This window comes from Harpegnathos saltator, unplaced genomic scaffold (genome assembly GCF_003227715.2).
Source record: "Harpegnathos saltator strain DR-91 unplaced genomic scaffold, Hsal_v8.6 scaffold219, whole genome shotgun sequence".
Taxonomy (NCBI): domain Eukaryota; kingdom Metazoa; phylum Arthropoda; class Insecta; order Hymenoptera; family Formicidae; genus Harpegnathos; species Harpegnathos saltator.
The window spans coordinates 672,149-690,901 of NW_020230005.1; the positions used below are offsets into that span (position 1 = coordinate 672,149).

At 37.7% G+C, this 18,753-nt stretch overlaps 4 protein-coding genes across 6 annotated transcripts; all 4 read right to left on the reverse strand.

Moving 5' to 3' along the window:
• Nucleotides 1-32: 32 nt before the first annotated feature.
• Nucleotides 33-10,795, reverse strand: Pi4KIIIalpha (phosphatidylinositol 4-kinase III alpha). 2 transcript variants are annotated; one of them, XM_011139004.3, is made up of 22 exons: nucleotides 10,658-10,795; nucleotides 9,698-10,091; nucleotides 9,011-9,528; nucleotides 8,592-8,907; nucleotides 7,468-7,722; nucleotides 6,961-7,153; nucleotides 6,666-6,876; nucleotides 6,336-6,590; nucleotides 5,882-6,237; nucleotides 5,242-5,662; nucleotides 5,024-5,131; nucleotides 4,741-4,947; nucleotides 4,338-4,614; nucleotides 3,530-4,022; nucleotides 3,310-3,445; nucleotides 2,826-3,158; nucleotides 2,449-2,736; nucleotides 2,093-2,320; nucleotides 1,676-2,022; nucleotides 1,302-1,581; nucleotides 813-1,219; nucleotides 33-700 (listed from the first exon to the last, which is right to left on the reverse strand). In XM_011139004.3, the coding sequence occupies exons 1-22, from the start codon at nucleotides 10,745-10,747 to the stop codon at nucleotides 475-477; spliced, it is 6,339 nt and encodes a 2,112-aa protein (XP_011137306.1). In that variant the 5' UTR covers nucleotides 10,748-10,795; the 3' UTR covers nucleotides 33-474. The 2 variants fall into 2 exon arrangements, with proteins under 2 accessions (XP_011137306.1, XP_011137311.1); XM_011139009.3 differs by having other exon boundaries at nucleotides 475-700; nucleotides 5,882-6,234.
• A 314-nt stretch (nucleotides 10,796-11,109) lies between these two features.
• Nucleotides 11,110-13,031, reverse strand: LOC105181946 (zinc finger HIT domain-containing protein 2). The gene is made up of 5 exons (XM_011139035.3): nucleotides 12,679-13,031; nucleotides 12,219-12,507; nucleotides 11,866-12,132; nucleotides 11,584-11,787; nucleotides 11,110-11,478 (listed from the first exon to the last, which is right to left on the reverse strand). Exons 1-5 carry the CDS (start codon nucleotides 12,720-12,722, stop codon nucleotides 11,146-11,148), a joined length of 1,137 nt encoding a protein of 378 aa, XP_011137337.1. The 5' UTR covers nucleotides 12,723-13,031; the 3' UTR covers nucleotides 11,110-11,145.
• Nucleotides 13,032-14,000: 969 nt separating this feature from the next.
• Nucleotides 14,001-15,778, reverse strand: LOC105182323 (uncharacterized). Of its 2 annotated transcripts, none has more exons than XM_025298453.1 (4): nucleotides 15,283-15,778; nucleotides 14,899-15,036; nucleotides 14,414-14,549; nucleotides 14,001-14,229 (listed from the first exon to the last, which is right to left on the reverse strand). In XM_025298453.1, the coding sequence occupies exons 2-4, from the start codon at nucleotides 15,017-15,019 to the stop codon at nucleotides 14,007-14,009; spliced, it is 480 nt and encodes a 159-aa protein (XP_025154238.1). In that variant the 5' UTR covers nucleotides 15,020-15,036; nucleotides 15,283-15,778; the 3' UTR covers nucleotides 14,001-14,006. The 2 variants fall into 2 exon arrangements, with proteins under 2 accessions (XP_025154238.1, XP_019696258.1); XM_019840699.2 differs by having other exon boundaries at nucleotides 14,001-14,340; nucleotides 15,283-15,777.
• Nucleotides 15,779-15,806: 28 nt separating this feature from the next.
• Pex5 (peroxisomal biogenesis factor 5) lies at nucleotides 15,807-18,753 on the reverse strand. Its single transcript, XM_025298452.1, has 8 exons — nucleotides 18,487-18,753; nucleotides 18,028-18,399; nucleotides 17,453-17,783; nucleotides 16,789-17,302; nucleotides 16,556-16,727; nucleotides 16,310-16,467; nucleotides 16,059-16,229; nucleotides 15,807-15,983 (listed from the first exon to the last, which is right to left on the reverse strand). The coding sequence occupies exons 2-8, from the start codon at nucleotides 18,370-18,372 to the stop codon at nucleotides 15,929-15,931; spliced, it is 1,746 nt and encodes a 581-aa protein (XP_025154237.1). The 5' UTR covers nucleotides 18,373-18,399; nucleotides 18,487-18,753; the 3' UTR covers nucleotides 15,807-15,928.

Below are 18,753 nucleotides of genomic sequence, written 5' to 3' on the forward strand. Positions count from 1 at the left end.
GGTGAAAGGTTTTCAGATAAGCTCTGTACAGGTTTAAAGTAATTTAATTTAATCTTTAACCATTAACAGCACATAAATTAAACAGGAATGTGTTCATATACAGATATGCTGCGTAAGACAGACACTATTGTATGTATATGTGTGTGTGTGTGTGTATATATATATATATTATATATATGTGGTTTTGTAGATAAATATACATTATTACATACATACAGAGCGAAACGCTTTCATAAAATACATATGGGGCTAAAAATAGTATTGACATCGACGCATTTGTACAGAGATTCACAGAGTGAAGCAGCATGTTCGCTGCGATATCTAACAGTGCAGTACCCATTCATATACCCAACCTACAACAACAATCGCAGCGAACGTAGCGTCATTCGCATCACCAACTAACGACTATGAGGAAGAGAAGAGAAGGCGGATGGACTGGTCATCGGAAAGGGAAAGACTTTCTCCGGTAACCGTTTAGTATGGGATTTGATTCTGGTAATACTGTATCATGTCATAAGTTTTCGTACGGAAGTTGAGGTAGCTGTTACGTATTACATTGATCATGAAGATCGCAGCGTCCCGATCGGTAGCGGTCGGCACAAATCGACCGCGTAAGAGTTTTATGGTCTGCCCGCGGAAACACGGTAATCCCGTGTCGAGCATAAGAGAGACGAGTGAGATGATAGCTTCCTGATACGGCCTGTAAGACAAAACGAAATTATTATCTTCTTACAATACATAGAGCACAGCTACATGCTGCGTGCCTTCCTGTGCTAGTTTTACGAATTCCTGAGAAAAAACTATCCACTCACCTGACTGCGAGGAAAGCTTGCACGCATAATTCCATAAACCAACGAAACGGAGCGGCTTCCATCTTGCCGCCCATTACAAGCACCATTTCATCAGTCAGCTTGATGTCTGGCTCAAACCCGAGGTTTCCGCCGGGTGAGCTTTCGAACATGAAACCAAAGTCGATATGTATGATATGACCCTGCGTATCAATCATGATATTGCCATTGTGGCGATCCTTAATTTGTAGCAGGTAAGTAATGACGCTGTACGCCGCCATGGACTTCACGAAGTTGCGGCGTACATTCTGGAATTCTTTTGTCGTCTCGTCGCCGTGCTGCGTGATGAAATACTGGTACATATCACTGTCGGTCGTACGGCCGAGCTGGTCTCTCGACGTCGCATACGGTACGCATTCTATCACGCCGCACTGGGTGACACATGGATGCAATTGAGTGGCAATTTATCAACAGTATTCGTTAGAAAATGCCTATTAAAGACGAGTGTCTTACCCCAGGAGCCGTGGCCACGACTCTGTACGGAAAGAGGAACAGGTTCAATCCGACCTTCTGGAAAACATTCTTGAAGATGCTGATTACTTGCAAAGCCAGCATATCTTGCCTGACGTCGTCGCCGACTTTAAAAATAGCAGCCTGCCAAGTCTGTTCATCCGCTTCCCTCTTGCTTCCCTCGATCTTCCCGTTGGTGGACACCGCTAACGCAATGTTCTCCAGCTCGTTAATGCCGTATCTTTGCACCTTGAAGCGTGCTAAAAACGGTGCCTTAGCAGCGCTGTGAAAATACAAAACAGTCATGTGACATTTCGTCATATAATCACCCAGCGATATGTAAATTACATTGCAAAGTCATCCCCTTCAAAACATACCTCTGCATGGGCGTACCGCTCTTGTAATCAATGTCGATGACCATCGCTTCAGGGTTCGACGGTAAGTAACAACCGGGTTGTACCTGCACTCTCGCCAAAGCTTCCAAGCACGCAGCCTTGCGCTCTGGTCCTTTGGGATACGGTCGAATTTCACCCGAGATGTTGGTGATCTTGTCAAAGAAGTCGAACTCCCTCTCATAGAACTGTTTCGCCGGGCCGGACAGTGCACTCAGAATATTCTTCGACAATAAATCCAGGATGTCGTATAATACGGAGTCTCTAACTTGTTTTTCATCGTCCATATACATATTCGTATGCATATTCCAGATCAGTTGATGCGCCACCACCTGGAAGAATTAAGATTGCTCTCGTTCAATGCGTTTCATTCCACTTCGCTTCAATCCTTATCGCACGTACTTGCGACCGCTTGGCGATCTTCTTGATGAATTCGATGACGTAACCCATCGTATCATGACGGACGGCTTGAACTAGCTGAGGTATGTAGAAGAGTACAGCGTCGGCAGGATAACTATCCAACACTTGTACCGCATACTGCGCCGAGATAGGGTGATGTGGGAATTGTCGTGAGAAGTACGCCAATGCTTGAATCGGAGACACTCTTGCCCAGGTTAACATATAAACTAACTGAAATTCCAATCAGCAAAATTAGGAATTTTATAAATGGCCATGCAGCGTCCTAACGTGTAAACTTAACCACTGATCTGCCTAATTGATGTACAAGTAATACTATCCGAATGATAACAACGTCTTACTTCAGGTACATCGTTGAGCAGATTATCCGTAGTGACGAGATACTGCAACGCTTCCGACACATGCATAACAGGCACGGGTTTCAGGCGCACCAAGCCGCAGATCTCCTTGATAATAACTTCGGAGTTCTTTAACCGCACTGGCAAGAATATCGCCAGCACAGGACTGATTTCCCACGCGAGTCGCGTGTACTCGCGCCAACGATCGTTCATCGCCTTGGCGCGCCAGTCCGCGATACTTCCTTCCCCTTGTAGGGCGAGCTCCGGTCTGCCGCCAGGATTACGCCAGACCTAAACGTGATTGCGGCGATTGAGGATGGCTTCCCGCCTAACAAGGATAGATGATTGTTCTAAGCATTTGTAATTTCTCCAATACTCACCAGCAACATCTCGATCTCAACCGCTAATAACTCGAGAATCAAATTTCTCTTCTTGATATAATCCTTCACAAAAACACTGGCGTTCACGACCCGTTTGCTGCGATTGCTGCGTTTGTCCAACGTATTGCTACTAGTCGACATCGGCATGGTGCTCATCCACACGTTGCTGGACGACTTGGAGAACTCGTTCGGCGTAGGGGCTAAAGTCGCAGCTAACGAGCCGATCGTTTCGCTTGGAACGATCATCGCGGTTGTGCAACTCTGGGAGGTCACTATCTCAAATTCGTTATCCGCTCCTGTCATCATTAAGTACTTCTTGTCGCTATGCATCACCTGTCAAAAACACAGAAGATAGTTAGATAGATACAACGGACAGATTACGTGACGTCCCCGTCACAAAGATACGAAGGAATGTCCAGAAGTGAGAAGTACGAATTAATTTTATGTGCTAACAGTTTAAAAACTAGGAAGCGATCCACTTTACCTGCCAAAAGCGTATCAGCGTAACTATATCTTCGGTCAGTTGGTCGATTTCTTGAGTCGGCAACTGACGTTCCCGGCAGAAGTAATCCAGGCAATTGGAATATACGCGTTCTCGCAAGACATTCTTGCTCAATGTCCTATAAGAGCGTGCTCAGTTAATTTCGACTGTACTCAGATCAGTTTACGTTAATTAGGATAGAGAAACAGGCAGAATTGGTTACCTCGGCAGAACGTCACCTTGCAGTAGCACCAAGCCACACGAAAGCAGCTTGAAGCGCACGCCGACCGCGGCGACGTGTCGATTGATCCCAGGTTCCTCGCCGGACGCACCGACGGTCATGGGTAACGAACGATGCAGTAGCATGGCGATCATATCGACCGTCTCCTGACAACAATACTTGGCCGTCTCGATGAGCTCCACGATGAACGTTACCCAGATGTCGTGCGGCTTTATGTGAGGCGGATTCGGGCCCAGTTTGCAGCCCTCGTAGACCGCGAGAGGACTGACCTCCTCTTCGTTCGGGGCGAAGAGGCCCATCCGCTTGTCGACGGTATATTGCCACGCAAGCAGCATCTCTTGCAGGAAACGCAACTTCAAGTCTGGTCGTACGGTGAGAATCCACTGCCAGCACTCAACCGCAGTGGTCATGACCGCGGTCGTGAACAATTCTATTTGCGAGCACGCGACCGTGTGTAGTAATCGCCTGTGTATCCCTGGAAGTACAAATAGCAACATCAATGGCTGTTCACGTTTCGGTGAACAATTATATGTGTAATTTCATTCAATCTCAATCGATCTTAGCCATTCTTTGTTCTCTAATAATATTCTCTAAGTTTCTATATATATTGGACTCTTGTATATTTGTTATAATTACTCTTGTTATAATTACATTTAATCACACGGCAATATACACATCTAATTAATCTGTCTAATTACAATGTAGGTCAAGCAAACAAATTTATTATATCATCGTCGATATAAGAGGCAAGACTTAAGATTACAGGCTTGATCAGAATTCAAGCACTTACCAGGCATAGATATTAACAGAGCAGTGGCGCGCCAAAGAGCTCCACGATGGGCGGCATCGTTGCGATCTTGACAGGCACGATGGACGGCTTCGATCAATCTATCGACGACTTTGTCTCTGCTCTCTTCCAGCGACATCTCCGCCGTCGGTGACTCGGTACGCGCGAGGGCAAGCATGCCCGCTACTTCGCCAGCATGCCACGATCTCGTAGACATCATCGACAGAAGCCACGAGCTCGCGCCTTTAGGACCGCGTGGTCTTTTATCCAAGGAGTTCGTCTATAACATATATCGCTATCATGAATTCAATGAACGAGTATAGTTCCCACTTAATAACGTGCCAAAGAAGACCAAAGATAAATCTTACAGCATGAGAGTGTCACGTGCATAAAATTCATTACATACGTTTGTTGGAACCGCTGTGGGAATTGCGGTGTCCACAAATTCGAGGACCGAGTCGATGGCCAACGATAAACCTGAATGATGCCACATTCCGGAAGATGGTATCTGGTTGATGTACTCCTGTAAATGCGATCTGGTAGCTTGCGGCGCCCACTTCATGGCCTCCTGCACTATACCTTTGCACCTCGCGGTGAAATCTTTCACGATGATCTGCAATTCAAATAATATGCTGTAGTACAATAAATTTCTACTTTAATGAGTTTAAATTATGATCGGACATTCGTACTTCTCTTGCTTCGATGGTATTCATCAGTTCAATGCTGTACGGCGTGCCAGGTATCCTCAAACTCGGGCTCTCTTCGTTCGGGTCGAGTTGCAACGAGTACGATAAAATCTGCAACATGCGAATACGCCTCAAAATTAGTCTGGTAAACTATCGAAGAACTGACATGTGTGTCGAGACACTGCGCGCATGCACAAAGTGCATAACAAAACAATAAGTACCTGTAATATATCCAACATACTCCAAAGAACCTTACAGTTCCACAACAGATGTGGGAAAGCATCTACCAAAGCGCTGAGATATTTGTCCGCCACTCGCCTGATCTGCTTGTGCACATGGTTGAAACGCACCAGCATGAACTGCGCATGATTCTCGAGTTCCCGCTCGCGTTGCTCGTCCTTCGGTTTGCGCTGCATCACGTCCTTGAACTTCGCGAAGACCGAGTCTGCGACGCAGCATATGCATTGCCACATACCGCTCTTATCCTTCTGCAGATCCGTGTCGCACAGGTACTCCATTATCGGTTGCAGGCTAGGCTCAGGGCTGTTAGCTACTCGTAATGTCTCCGACCAATAGACGGACAACAGGTAGGTGCACTGCGCGAATTGCAACTTAGTCACGTAAGCCGATATGTCGTTTGTACTGAAAGGAGAATGCGGGAAATGTTTGAGATAAGACGGAAATATGACGGTGACACACATCTTGACGCTACAACAATGAAGAGATGATTTTTCTTGCAAATAGGAAACAAAATATCGTAACATAAACGAATATAAATTATTTCCTAGGCAATATTTTATACGAGGTATAATTAGTACAGAAACTAATAAAAGCTGAATATTAAAGTTATGATGATCATACCGAGTGCTGATTTTCAACACTTGACTGCGTAGCTCCTGCAGTTCATTCAAAGAGACGCTGTCGTTGCGCACCGCTGATGTATACTGCAGCTCCCGCATCTCGAGACGGGCGCTGGTCTGAGAGATGAGGTAGGGTGACTTGACGGCAACCTCTTTGACGCCTTCGTACCATTCAGAAGGCCACAATCTCGAAGGATGATCGGCGGCGAAACCCATTATAACGCAATACAACCAGAAGTCCTTGAACAACTTCAAGAGCCGCTTCTGCGGATGTCTGATCGGTGGTAGACGTCGCACCAATATCGCGATGACAGGAATAAGTACCCCCAAATTCCCGGCGCTGCTCGCTGCCTTCTGCTTCACAGATAAGCGCACCACGTAAAATAATGTTTCTGTCGCAGTTATTTCCGATTTTAGATCAGGCAGCAAGAACTACATCGCAACGGTCGTCTTACCGTTGCGGCGATACTGTTTGGCATCTTATCGCTCGCGCGTTTACCCTCGAGTCCTAATTGCACGAACAATTCCAAAAGATGAAGCAGCAAGTCGTCCAGCTCAGACTCGCCCTGCAGGTTCGCCGCTATGTTCGCCAACGCATTCGTGACAGCCTTGGAGACGTGACAATATTGCTTGCGATCGTCGTTCGCGGCGTATGTAGCCGTACTCGAGCCCAACGACATGGAGAACATCTGCATTATCCCTTCATAAATCTGTGCAACAAATACTCGTTAGTGATCGTGTGGGGAGGCTGTGTAAACGTTACAAGCAACTCAGATATTACGAACCTTTGGCTCGCATTTGGCGATGATCATGCAGCCCAATTGATCCACTATGAGGAAGTCCAGGTCGCTGGGACTGCGGCAAAAGAGCTGTTGGAAAAACGGAAAGATCGTGCGCATAGTCTTCGGCGTGTTCTTCAGCGCCACAGCCACATGGCCTAACATGATCACGATGTTCTTCGAAATCACCTCACTGTTTGACTTCTCATCGCTCTCGCTGAAGCCGAAGGGAAATTTCAATTCACGTAATATTTTTTGTTAAAAATATTATAAGCCAACAGGCTTCTTCAGTAGAACGTACCCATCGCAAATGTCCGCAGTGAATAATCTGTTCGAGACACTGGCTACGAGCGCTGGCACACAATCCGGATTCACCGAGTGCGCAGCTTCCAAGGCAATACAGAGATTGCCGATGGCTGCATCGCGAAGTTTCTCAAACGCAGTCTGCACCGATGACGTCGTCTGCTTCGTGTCGCTGATTTCTTTCCCTTGAACTGTTTAAATACAGTCAATATATTTATGTCAATATGTTATTAAATTGTGCAATAATTTCCGACTTCAGGTAAAACGAAACTTGATTGTACTTTTATGTCGTCATAATTTTATGAAACAATATTTTGGCCTTTTGGATCTATAATCTTCTGCCATCCTTCACCATCCTTACATTGTTTCATGAAATTAGACTGACATAAAAACGTAATTGTTTTATTAGACCTGCAAAGTTCGAAATTATTTATTACACAACCCGGTAAATCAGTTTATGAATAATATTATGATGAAGATGATACTACGAAGTGCCAGAGCTTACCAAGAACTTTGAACTGGTGCTCTTTCATGGTACGTTCGCTGTGCTGTTGATGTAATTTCAGAAGAATGGGCGACGGCACAACGAGAAAATCCCGCAGATAATATATCGATGTACTCGCTATGTTGGGGAACTTCTGCGCCAGTTTTCCCAATCCTTCGAGGCAAACCATGAGTAACGGCATGTGCGCCAATACCAGCTTCGGCCCATGATTGGAATTGATTTTTTCTACGAGTCGTCCGCACAAACTGTCTGCACCTAAAGTATACACCAACAATGTATAAACAGTTAATAAATATAACAAATGCGTAAATATTCAAATATATAAATCGCAGTGTGGTAAAGCTATCGATATTGATTACTTAGATACTTAGACACTATTGACAACAATTTTATAAGAGCTGTATGAATTTGTATATGAATTTAAACCATAAGCTACTTTAATAAAACAGATTTAAAGACGTATGTGTATATCTTTTCATCGATGAATATATCATGCCCGATATATATTTCAAATGATACAACATATTGATACAGATTTGGATATGAAAAATATTAAAAGGTTTGATATAACAATTATAAATAGATCTTAGATCTCTTATAAATAGATCTTAGAATAACAAGATTTATATAAGATATAAGATTAATAATCACTACTGAGTTATAAGATCAAGTTCTGGATTAATAGTTTACTTGTTCTACGTCAAATCTGAAAATCAATCAAACACACTGCGAGAATGAACGGTCAGCGCTAAGCAAGGCTACAGTTCTGTTAGCAGTTACTAAGGATAAATATGTTAACAAGAGAGCGACACACGGGTAAATCGATATACCCTTGCCAATCAGCATTGAACTGATATCTGCGAACAGCGCGGGCAAATCATATTCTCCGGATACTGGAAAAATAACGTAATAGCTTTACAATCTGTGCGTAGACGCGGTTGAAGAAATGTTGATATTGGCGTTAACCATGCACTTACGAGTTGCGAATACATTCGCCAAACTTCTCCGCGGTATATTATTATTCTAACAAAAATGCGATACCCCTCTAATTTTAGTAAAAGATGCCTCCGGCCCGCGATTCTTTTCTTTTTCTTATTTTTTGCTCGTCGTTCAGATGTGCTCACCTGTTTCATCACCGATCGCCCAAACTAGCAGGTCAACGCACGCAGAGTTGGCCATCACGTTCACTTTGAAGCGATTCACGGTCCGGAAATTCGTATCGATGTCTTCGCGCTCACTCGCATCATGCTGTCGCGACTGCAGCTCTGTTTGACCCGACAAAAATAAACCTTTGACAAATTCCTGCACATCCCTCGTGAACGGGGCCGGTAAGTCACGTTGATTCTGCAGCAACTCGCGCAACAATGCTACCATCACCAAATTCATCGTTTCGCTAAACGTACGATATGGAAAAATATGCACTTGACCGGAGCTGTAAACCTGCAATAATTATTGTGTGTATGAGTAGGATTATATGAATTCTTTAATATACAGAAAATAGCAAGGAATAAATAACGAAATTAACTGATACAATAAGACTCACTTGTTGCGCTTCTTCATCTAAAAACGTCAGTATTTCTTTCGTGAGTAACTTTTTGGCCAAAGCTAACACACTCTGCAAATGTACTACGGTAAATTGCATGCCGGCTCTTCTCTCAGGACTCTCATTGCAGCGCATCTGCGGAAACTGATTGAAACTTGATCCATAACGGCTGAAGAAGTACGTTGTCGGGTCATACGGTACAGACAGGGAAGATTGCAACGACGGTCTCTTGCCGAAGTGATAGTCGTGATTATCGTAAGCAGACAACAACTGAGGTGTATTGTCGATACAAGAATTGAAATTGCCACTCAACGATCGCGGAATGATCGGTCTGAAATTTGTAAAACTGTGCTGCTTCTTATCAGGCATTGAGCGACTGTGATCCATGTTGGTTGCTGGCGACGGGGTCTCCCGTCGTGGAAAGATACGACAAAGCAACGGCGGATCCGTGCACGCGAAGCGACCCATCGAGCGTGCTAATCCAATCAGCACTGGGACCAAACATTTGCATAATGATACTGAAACGAGATATAATGTTAGGAACAGATTGTAACGATCAAATACAAGCTGTAACAAACTTCTGAGAAAATTATTCCTCAAGTATCATTTTACTTAAAAGACAAAAAACTGCTATAATTTTCTATAAGGATAATTGTAAAATCTTGGACATTATTCATTAGTACTTACTCTTTGCCTGCAAACCCCTATTACTATTTTGTTCCTTATATCCGCGTATCAAATTTGTTAAGACCGCGAGTATTTCAACTTGTGTTGAAATAATCTCTTCTCGTGCCAATTCACTTCTAGCTGCCACGTCGCTTAACAATGTATTGAGACAGAAGCTAAAGCGCTCTGCAACTGGAACTCTCTCGGCGAGTGAACATCTCACCTCATCCCGCCATACTGCTTTCGGAAGACCACGTAACAATCTCAGTAAATAGGGTAAGATCCGATCTTTGTGTTGCAAGCCAGATTCCAGAAAATAAATCCCCAATGCAATGGTTGCGTCCTGACCCCTTTGATCCAAACGGTATACACCCTGAGCTGAATCTTGTGGACATAACTTGTACAATTTGGCTACCTATAATCAAACGTCAAACATTATTAGGTTTATCTTGATAAAAATTATATCAGTCACATAATCAATTCCTTTTATAATCACACGGTTATCACAAAGAAGGACTAAGTTCTGAGGAATTTTATATAATGTATTGTAATATTTCCCAAATTATTTTTTATTTATTACATAAATTCAGTATTTTACATAATATAATTTCTCAAGTATATCTCTATTATGACATCTATTATCAAATACAAATGGGTTATGAAATATATAAATAGATGCAATCACTTTGTATTCCCAAAATTTTCCTTCAAACAGTTATTACATAATATGAGTTAACAATTTTTTACGTCAGAATGATATTAATTAATATGTGTCAAGAATAATTGTACAATCATAGAACAACAATCCTGGAAGTGACGTAAGTGACCTTTAAATCATAACATGACATGTCAAGATAACAGCTGACATTCCTTGTAGTTACCTGATACGCAAAATCGGTAGATACAAGATGACAACTATTTGTAGAATTATTGGAAAATTAATGCTCAATTAAAACATCATTCTGAAGGATAATAACTTACTTTCTCCCATGGTGTAGGCTTGATAGCGGCTAGACATCTGGCCAATTGTTGGACGGCATTCGAGAAGAATAACTTCTCGTCCGCCATCATTTTTCCCCACTGACCACCACCGGCTGATTGCTGCTACTGGTTACTACGTCATGCCACTCACGATTGTTATCGATCGTATCGTACTCTCTTAGGGTGTGTCCGTAAATTGTAAGAAAAAATACCTAGCCTTGTGCAGATCACGGATTGGTGTGCACATAAAAAAAACAATGGAAATTAACCAACCCCGTGTGTTCTAACATGCAATTTACTAGTAAAGCTTATTTCTATTTAGGTTCATTCATATTAGTTGCATGCAAAATTGGACTAGATCAATAAAATCTGCATTTTTCTTCTAAAGGAAGAATACCTAATAGTAGCTAATAAAAAATATAGGCAAAAATCACACAAATGACATTTCTCTGTATCTAGACATTTTTTTTCTTTTTATTTCCATAGTTTTAATCACAAACAATACTTTGCAGTTCCACTTCGTGGCTTTTCACCCATGCTAAATAGTATTCCAATTTTTTTAAGCACAGCAGAATAGTTTTTTCTGACAGAGTTATAGTAGGACTGTGTTTCTGTAAAAATTTTCTTGAGAATTCTCGATTATTAGCTATATTCTTATGTGTCAAAATTTCTTTCTTGGCTGCTGTTAATAATCTATGCAGTTCCGAAAGAGCTGCAGATGTATAAATGGTTTTAACTTCAGGAACTGGTCCTTGCAAAATAGAAGCTCCAGCATCTTTAAATGCTAATAATGTTTGCTTATCTCCTGGCAATGAGTTAACCTACAAGTTCATTAATAATTATATAGATATATATGCATTTATGTATTTTATTACAATGTACAATATGATATTAATGTAGGTGGTATGATATCTATACAAACTTACGTTTTTAACATTTTCTGTAACTGATTGAATCGCTGATTCTGCATTATTAAACACCTTATTGTTCTTCATGTTCATACATATAGTTAAAAAATCATTGGCAGCATCCTCAACACAATCAAGATAATCTCCATTATAGTAAAGAGCTATATATGCATAAGCATATATTACATTTATTATATTAAAATATACACAAGGAGATGCTTTCTAAAAATAAATAATGGCCTACTTAATAAAATTTAATAATTTTAAATATATTCTCTGATTTATATCTTTAAATTTTACCTTAAGTTCATTAAATAATGGTACATCTATTAAAGCAGGATATTTCAAGTCATTAAAAGCATCTGTGGCATCTTCTTCAATAGGTTGAACAAGTTTCTTTTTCACACGATGAGTCCACCATGGGATCCATTCAGGTAAAAGTTTATCTGCCTCTCCATTCTTTATAAGCGCTTCAAACTCCTGCCTCTCAGTATTAGATAAAGCTGACCATAATTGATCAGAATCATCGAGATCGATATTTTGTAATCTGCTTTTTAAATCAGCAACCTAGAAAATACACCAAAGGATATATATACTTATATTTGATACACAATAAATAATACATAACTTTTTAAAGTTTTATTTTTATTTACCTCCTCCTCATCATCAGAATCCAATGGAGAACCTTCTTCATCACTATTATCTTCACCATTATCTTTTATAAAATTATCATCACAATGATCATAATATTGTCTTTTAAGGATCTCCAACATTTTCTTTTTAATAGCAGGATCATTTTCCTGAGATCTTAACTCTTCTTCAACACATTCTTTATAGAAGCTCTCGGTACATTCAATATGTGCATTTGATTTATAGCATTTACTCCCACAGTAACCTTTGCCACATCGTGGACAAGTGTATAAACGTACAAATTCGTTACATCTAAAATTTTAAATATATACCGTTAAAGAAAAGATAAGTCCCAAAATTTGAAATATTCAAATATGTTAGATATAAAATCATTCATATTTGTGTATTCGAATAGAATTATAGAAATATGTTTTACAGGTTATATTTTGGTTAAAACAGACACACATATAAAACACTATTTACATTTCACAAATCTTAATGGCTGAACTGGTGCTTGGAAATTCCATTATTTTAAATCTTTCAACAGTACCCTATTATCCTGGCAAAGAATAATAAGAGAACTTTAATGCTTTAATATCTCTTCAATACTTTTATACTCGTCGTTAATCACAAAATTTAAGAACTAGACTGACTATAAACATCGTAAAAGTATCGCCCGAAATGCATTCTCAGCTTTTAATGTACTGAAACATTTTATAAAGAGCACTTGAGTTTTCTGTTAAATGCCAGTTTTTTTACTGAAATTTAGGAGAAAAGAAAAGTAAAAGTACAGCTAGCGCAAGATAGTACGATCGCGAACATAATAGTATATGCCCGCTTTTTTGTAACTTTCGGAACGCATCCCGACTCGAGAAGAATGAGAGTCACTGCTCCGCCTGCGGAGCACGCCTGCGCAGTGACTCACAATGAAAGGCGAGAAATGAAATATACGCGGTGGGACATATTATAATAATACAGACTCGGATGAAATGAATACTCCAGCATTAAATGGAAATGAGGGAACACAGAACAGACAAGAATCATCCGATGTAAGTGTTATACTCCGGGGGACAGGTAGTAAAAGGTAGAGATAAATAAACATGTTTATGTTTTTAAAACAATACGAACTTAATTAAAAGAATTAAGTTCGTATTGTTTGTAGTGTATTACGATAATTACGATTCTATTATACATTTATATATGATTTATTGTTTCAGCAACAGCCATCTTCTATAGCAGAAGCAATGATATTAGATATTAGAAGCAGCTGTTATATAACAGCTACTTATTATTATAATATGTCCCACCGCGTATATTTCATTTCTCGCCTTCCATTGTGAGTCACTGCGCAGGCGTGTCCGCAGGCGGAGCAGTGACTCTCATTCTTCTCGAGTCGGGATGCGTTTCGAAAGTTGCAAAAAAAACGGACACATACTATTATGTCCGCGACCGTACAAATTATGTACTTTACTGCGCAGGCGCGAAAAGAGACAGAAAACGCTACATAATAGTTGCTCCAAGTTGCTCTTTCCTATTCGATTTTAACACTACCATCTATTGAATACGATTGATTTATTCTTATTAAACAAATTTCTGTAGCAGATATAGAAAAAGAACATATGGAAAAAATGAAAACTGAGATTCCATTATATTTTAACTTTGATTTACTTTATTCTGAAAGAAATATATGGTCATCAAAATTTAATACAAAGTTTTTATATTATTACCTAATATATATAATTACATTATTACCTTATATATATACACATATACATAAAAATATACATTTAACTTATATAAATTAATAAATACTACGATTGTTCTATTAAAGTACCATTTTTTAATCTTTTATATTTAAATTCTGGCTCTGGCCTCTTATTAGTCCAAGCTTTTGTATCTAATTTATTTAATATATGTCCTGGATCAACAGCAGCCTCTCGGAATTTCGATATTGCATCGTCGTCTTCTACAAGCTCATAGCAGTTCTTGCGCTTTTTAGATTTCTTTTCATGAACTGGATATGTTTCTGTGGTACTTAAAAATTTTTTTGATGAACTTAGAAGTTTTATTCCTGATTTTTCACTTCTTTTTCTTTGTGATTTCATGCAATAATCAGTAGTTTTATATTGTTTTGTATCAATAATTCTAAAAAAAAAGAAGATATAAAATAGTAAATCAATGATGAGTGATAATTTAAGATATTTATTTTAATATATACCTTTCTAACATTTCATCCAGCTTCTTGGCAACAAAATTCTGAAATGTAGTAGTCACACCAAAATTTATAAATTGATTCTTCTCTTTCAAATTTGTTCTCAAAGATTTTTTGTTTGATTTGTTGATTTTTAATTCTCCTAAAATCACAAAAGCGATTAATATATAGAAAGTCACAAAAGCGATTAATATATAGAAAACAACAAATATATATCAATATTTCAAATTTGTAATTTACCCATATAAATTTATAACATATTTTATTGCATTTTCAAATAGACTAGTCTTTTAATTAATTTCTTTTTATATCGATATTTGAAATAAAGTAATATTTTGAAAGTTATAATATTTGACTTTTGAAAACATCATTCGATATTTTCGAATTATTTTTCGAAATTATTTTCCAATCTTCTCCATTTTATCTTTGTGAACATTTAAAATTATGAGAAATTAAAAATAATACAAATATACAACAGTGAGGTTACTTACTAGATTGAGTATTATAAAGATTTTCATTTAAGAATTGTTGATCAACTGCTTCTTTAAGTATATGTGTAGATATTTCATCTTCTGAACTTGATATATCCATTTCTTCATTGCTTTTTGTCATTATTCTTGATAGTATGTCTGAAATAAAATAAATATTAAATATACAAATACATAGTAATTAATTTTAACATACATATTAGTAAATATATTAATAATATGTAAATACATAGTAATAAATTTTAACATCAAGATATTATAATTGAACTTTATGTTATATTTAATTCAGGAACTTTTGTGTAAAACATTTATAACAATTTCTTCTTATTAATACTATTTAAAATCGTTATTACAGTTTGGTAAAATATCATAACATAACCTACATACCCTTATTTAATCATACACTATACTAGTTACGCTTATTGCGCATGCGTAAAGATTCAACCTATATAATTGACGGACTTTTATTGCACGCGATAATATGAATAGAATAATTTTGTGTACCAATGTTTCTTACTGGAAAACGATCGAAAGGTCGTAATCCACTACAAACTGCGAGTTTGATTGCGGTCGCGATTACGATTAACAATAATGAATTGGCGGATTATACTACACGTTTAAGAATCAACTGTCTACATATGATTTTTTTCGCAACTTTTTGGATAATTTTATAACAAATAAGTCAAAAATAGACTGGGAGACTCTAAATTATTATTCGCAACCTGGCCGGTAAATTGTTTCGCTCTGATTGGTAGATTTCCAACATCCAATCGTAACCAAACCTGCAACCAGTAGTGGGATACGCACTTAACGTTAGAAAGGGATTTAGTTAGCGGAAACTTTAAAAATCATTTTTGCACTTGTGTATATGTATATATACACACATACGTGCGCGTGCGATTTAATAAAATTGGAATATTTATTATTAATCATCCATATATTCTACCCATATTCAAAAATAAAAATATAATTATCTTCACAATTATCCACACCTAAAATATTGACATTACCATATTAACTTTTATAAATTCATTTACGCATGCGGATTCCACACAATTCCAAATTCCTCATTTAATTTTTGTAAATTTCTGAAAAAAATATATTAGTCTTAGTTTTCATATACTTCAGTTTAAATTAATATGAAAGATAACATGAAATGTTACCTGTTCTCCACAGATTCTATCAAGTGAACTTTGTCCATTAATGCTACTACTAATCTTAAAGTAGACCATATTGTTCTCGACATATTTGCTTCAAAAGATACAGTTTTACCCTCTGTGTCTTTTCCTGAAGCTTGCTGATTTAAGGCTATCAAAAGATGTTCAGCTGCTTGCCTGTAATGTCACATAATTTTATTAATATAATTATCACTATTTTTTACTCCAACATGAAAAATAAGGAAGTCCATACTTACGCATGTGCTCCAAGATTAATGCAAGATATGCCGAGATTGTAACGTGCTCTAATAAACCCAGGCGATAATTCTAAGGCACGTCGATACGCATCTATAGCCTCTGCAGACCGTTGTCCATTAGCTAGAGTAGCACCCCATCTATTCCATAATCCAGGATCCTTTCGAAAATATATATTCAAACATTAATCAGTCATAAGATTTGATTCGTCAAAATGAAACTTTATTGAAAGAAAAGTTTATATTTACCTCAGGACGTACTCCTAAAGCTGCTTGAAAACAATCTGCAGCTTTCTCATACTCGCTCATCAACGTCAATAATACCCCTAATCCACACTGTACATCTGGGTCAATTTCAACATGAGGATTCATTCTTGCAGCTTGGATATACAATTGTTGAACTTCTCTCCGTAGAGCGTTGCTACAAGATACATAATACATTAAAAAAGATCTCTTGCTAAAAATTATTTTTTTTAACTTACTCTAATAATATGCTAGGTGAGCCTGGATGTTGTTCGAGTTTCTCCGAAGATTCTGCAACTAGATGTTTATACTTCTCATTTTTCAATAGCCATTCTTTCAACATAATGCATGCTTGCCTTTGCTGACATTCATTTGTATAACAAATAGCTAATGCCATGAGAGCAGCACCATTCATTGGATCTAAATCTAAACAACGTCTTAAGGCAGGAATGGCAAAAGGATCTTGTTCATTTTCTGCCTGTGCTCTTCCAAGAAGATACCAAGCTTCAGGATTATTTTCTTCCTGTTGCACAGCTGCTTCAAAACAAAGTACAGCACTTGGCAAATCTCCCATTTTTAATCGCTTTTTACCTTCTTCCAAAGCATTTGGCAAATCTTTCATAGGATTTGTCTGTTGAAATTCATATACCTCAGAAGCAGAATCATTTGACATGCTAAATGGAAAAAAATCAGTGTTATCCAATTTTTCCCATTGTTTTTCTAATTCTTCCCAGTGATTGAAATCTGCATTTTCTGAAATGTCCATTAATTTTATACAATATATTGCAATTAAATATAATTGAGAATTATAAGATATCAGATATTTGTTATATACAAAATATTTATGAGATGTCATATAAACACATATTTAAAAAAATATATATCTATACGTAAATTATATACCTGATGAAGCATCCTCTTTTATAAATTCATTTGTCCATGTACCTGCAGCTTCTAATTCCTCTTCTACCTTGTTCAAGATTGTATTGTCATCACGAAGGGAATCAAGATGTCTTCTTTGTTGGTTTATATCATATTCTTTCATAAATTCCAAAATATCTGGTTGCAATTCAAGATATTCTCTTTTAAAATCTTCTGAAATCTGAAATTGCTCTGAATTGCTACTTATTACAGCATTCTGTGTGCGATCTATATTCTGTTCTATATATTCTTCTGTCCATTCTGGTCCAAAGCAGATATCAGGATAAGTTTTGGTCAACTGCATGTCTGTATTCTAAATAATTCAGCAAACATGAAAACATATTAATAATATCAAATAGCCTATTAAAAACTTATTAGTAATATCAGAAATATCAATATATCATGTTTGTATTGGAAAATATTGCTTCATACGTTTACTTTAGTAAGTATATATTATGTTAATATAATTTCTAATTATGCTAATCACAAATTTTTAATAATTAAATATCTTTGTATTAAAGATTTCTTTTTATAATAACAATACTTTATTAAATTACCACCATATCCTCTTTAGATTTGGTATATTCAGTTATCCAATTTACATCAGAATTATTTGATACCATAATGTTTCTAGGTACCACCATAGGATGAGAGATATTTTGCTCAATTATTTTCATTTCTTGTAGCAAATTATTCATTCGGAATGTTTGTGGACAAGATGATTCTCCTAAGAATTCTTTAACTAATTCATCTCCAGTCACTGGTTGATGCAGGTTCGATGGCCCACATAATTGCTGAATACCTTCTTCTTTAAACCCGTGGTTGTTTACATAATGTGATGCCAAACCTAACAACGAACTGGAATTTCCACAATCACCCTCCACTAGCTCACGAAATGCCATTTCTATATCTTATTTATTATTGACTTCCTGCGCAAATAATTAAGAAATATCTTACTTTAATTTTTTTTAATATTATGTAGATACATGTATCTTGCTTTATCATTGAACACTCACTATCAGCACAGATGTAGCATCAAACTCTAGAAAATTAAAAAAGGAAAAAACGCCTTATTGTTAATACGTTAATCAATTAACTTTCTCAAAGCTAGTTCTTGCAATTGATGCAAGGACAAAATAATTATAAATACTGTATTATTGTAACACGTAGATTGTTCAAGATTCAGAACGAAGATAAAGTTGATGTTTGGATTTTCATGGACAAAGTACACCACAATTACGTTCACAGTCTGAAGGACAGAATGTAGGGTGCGTTCACGACAC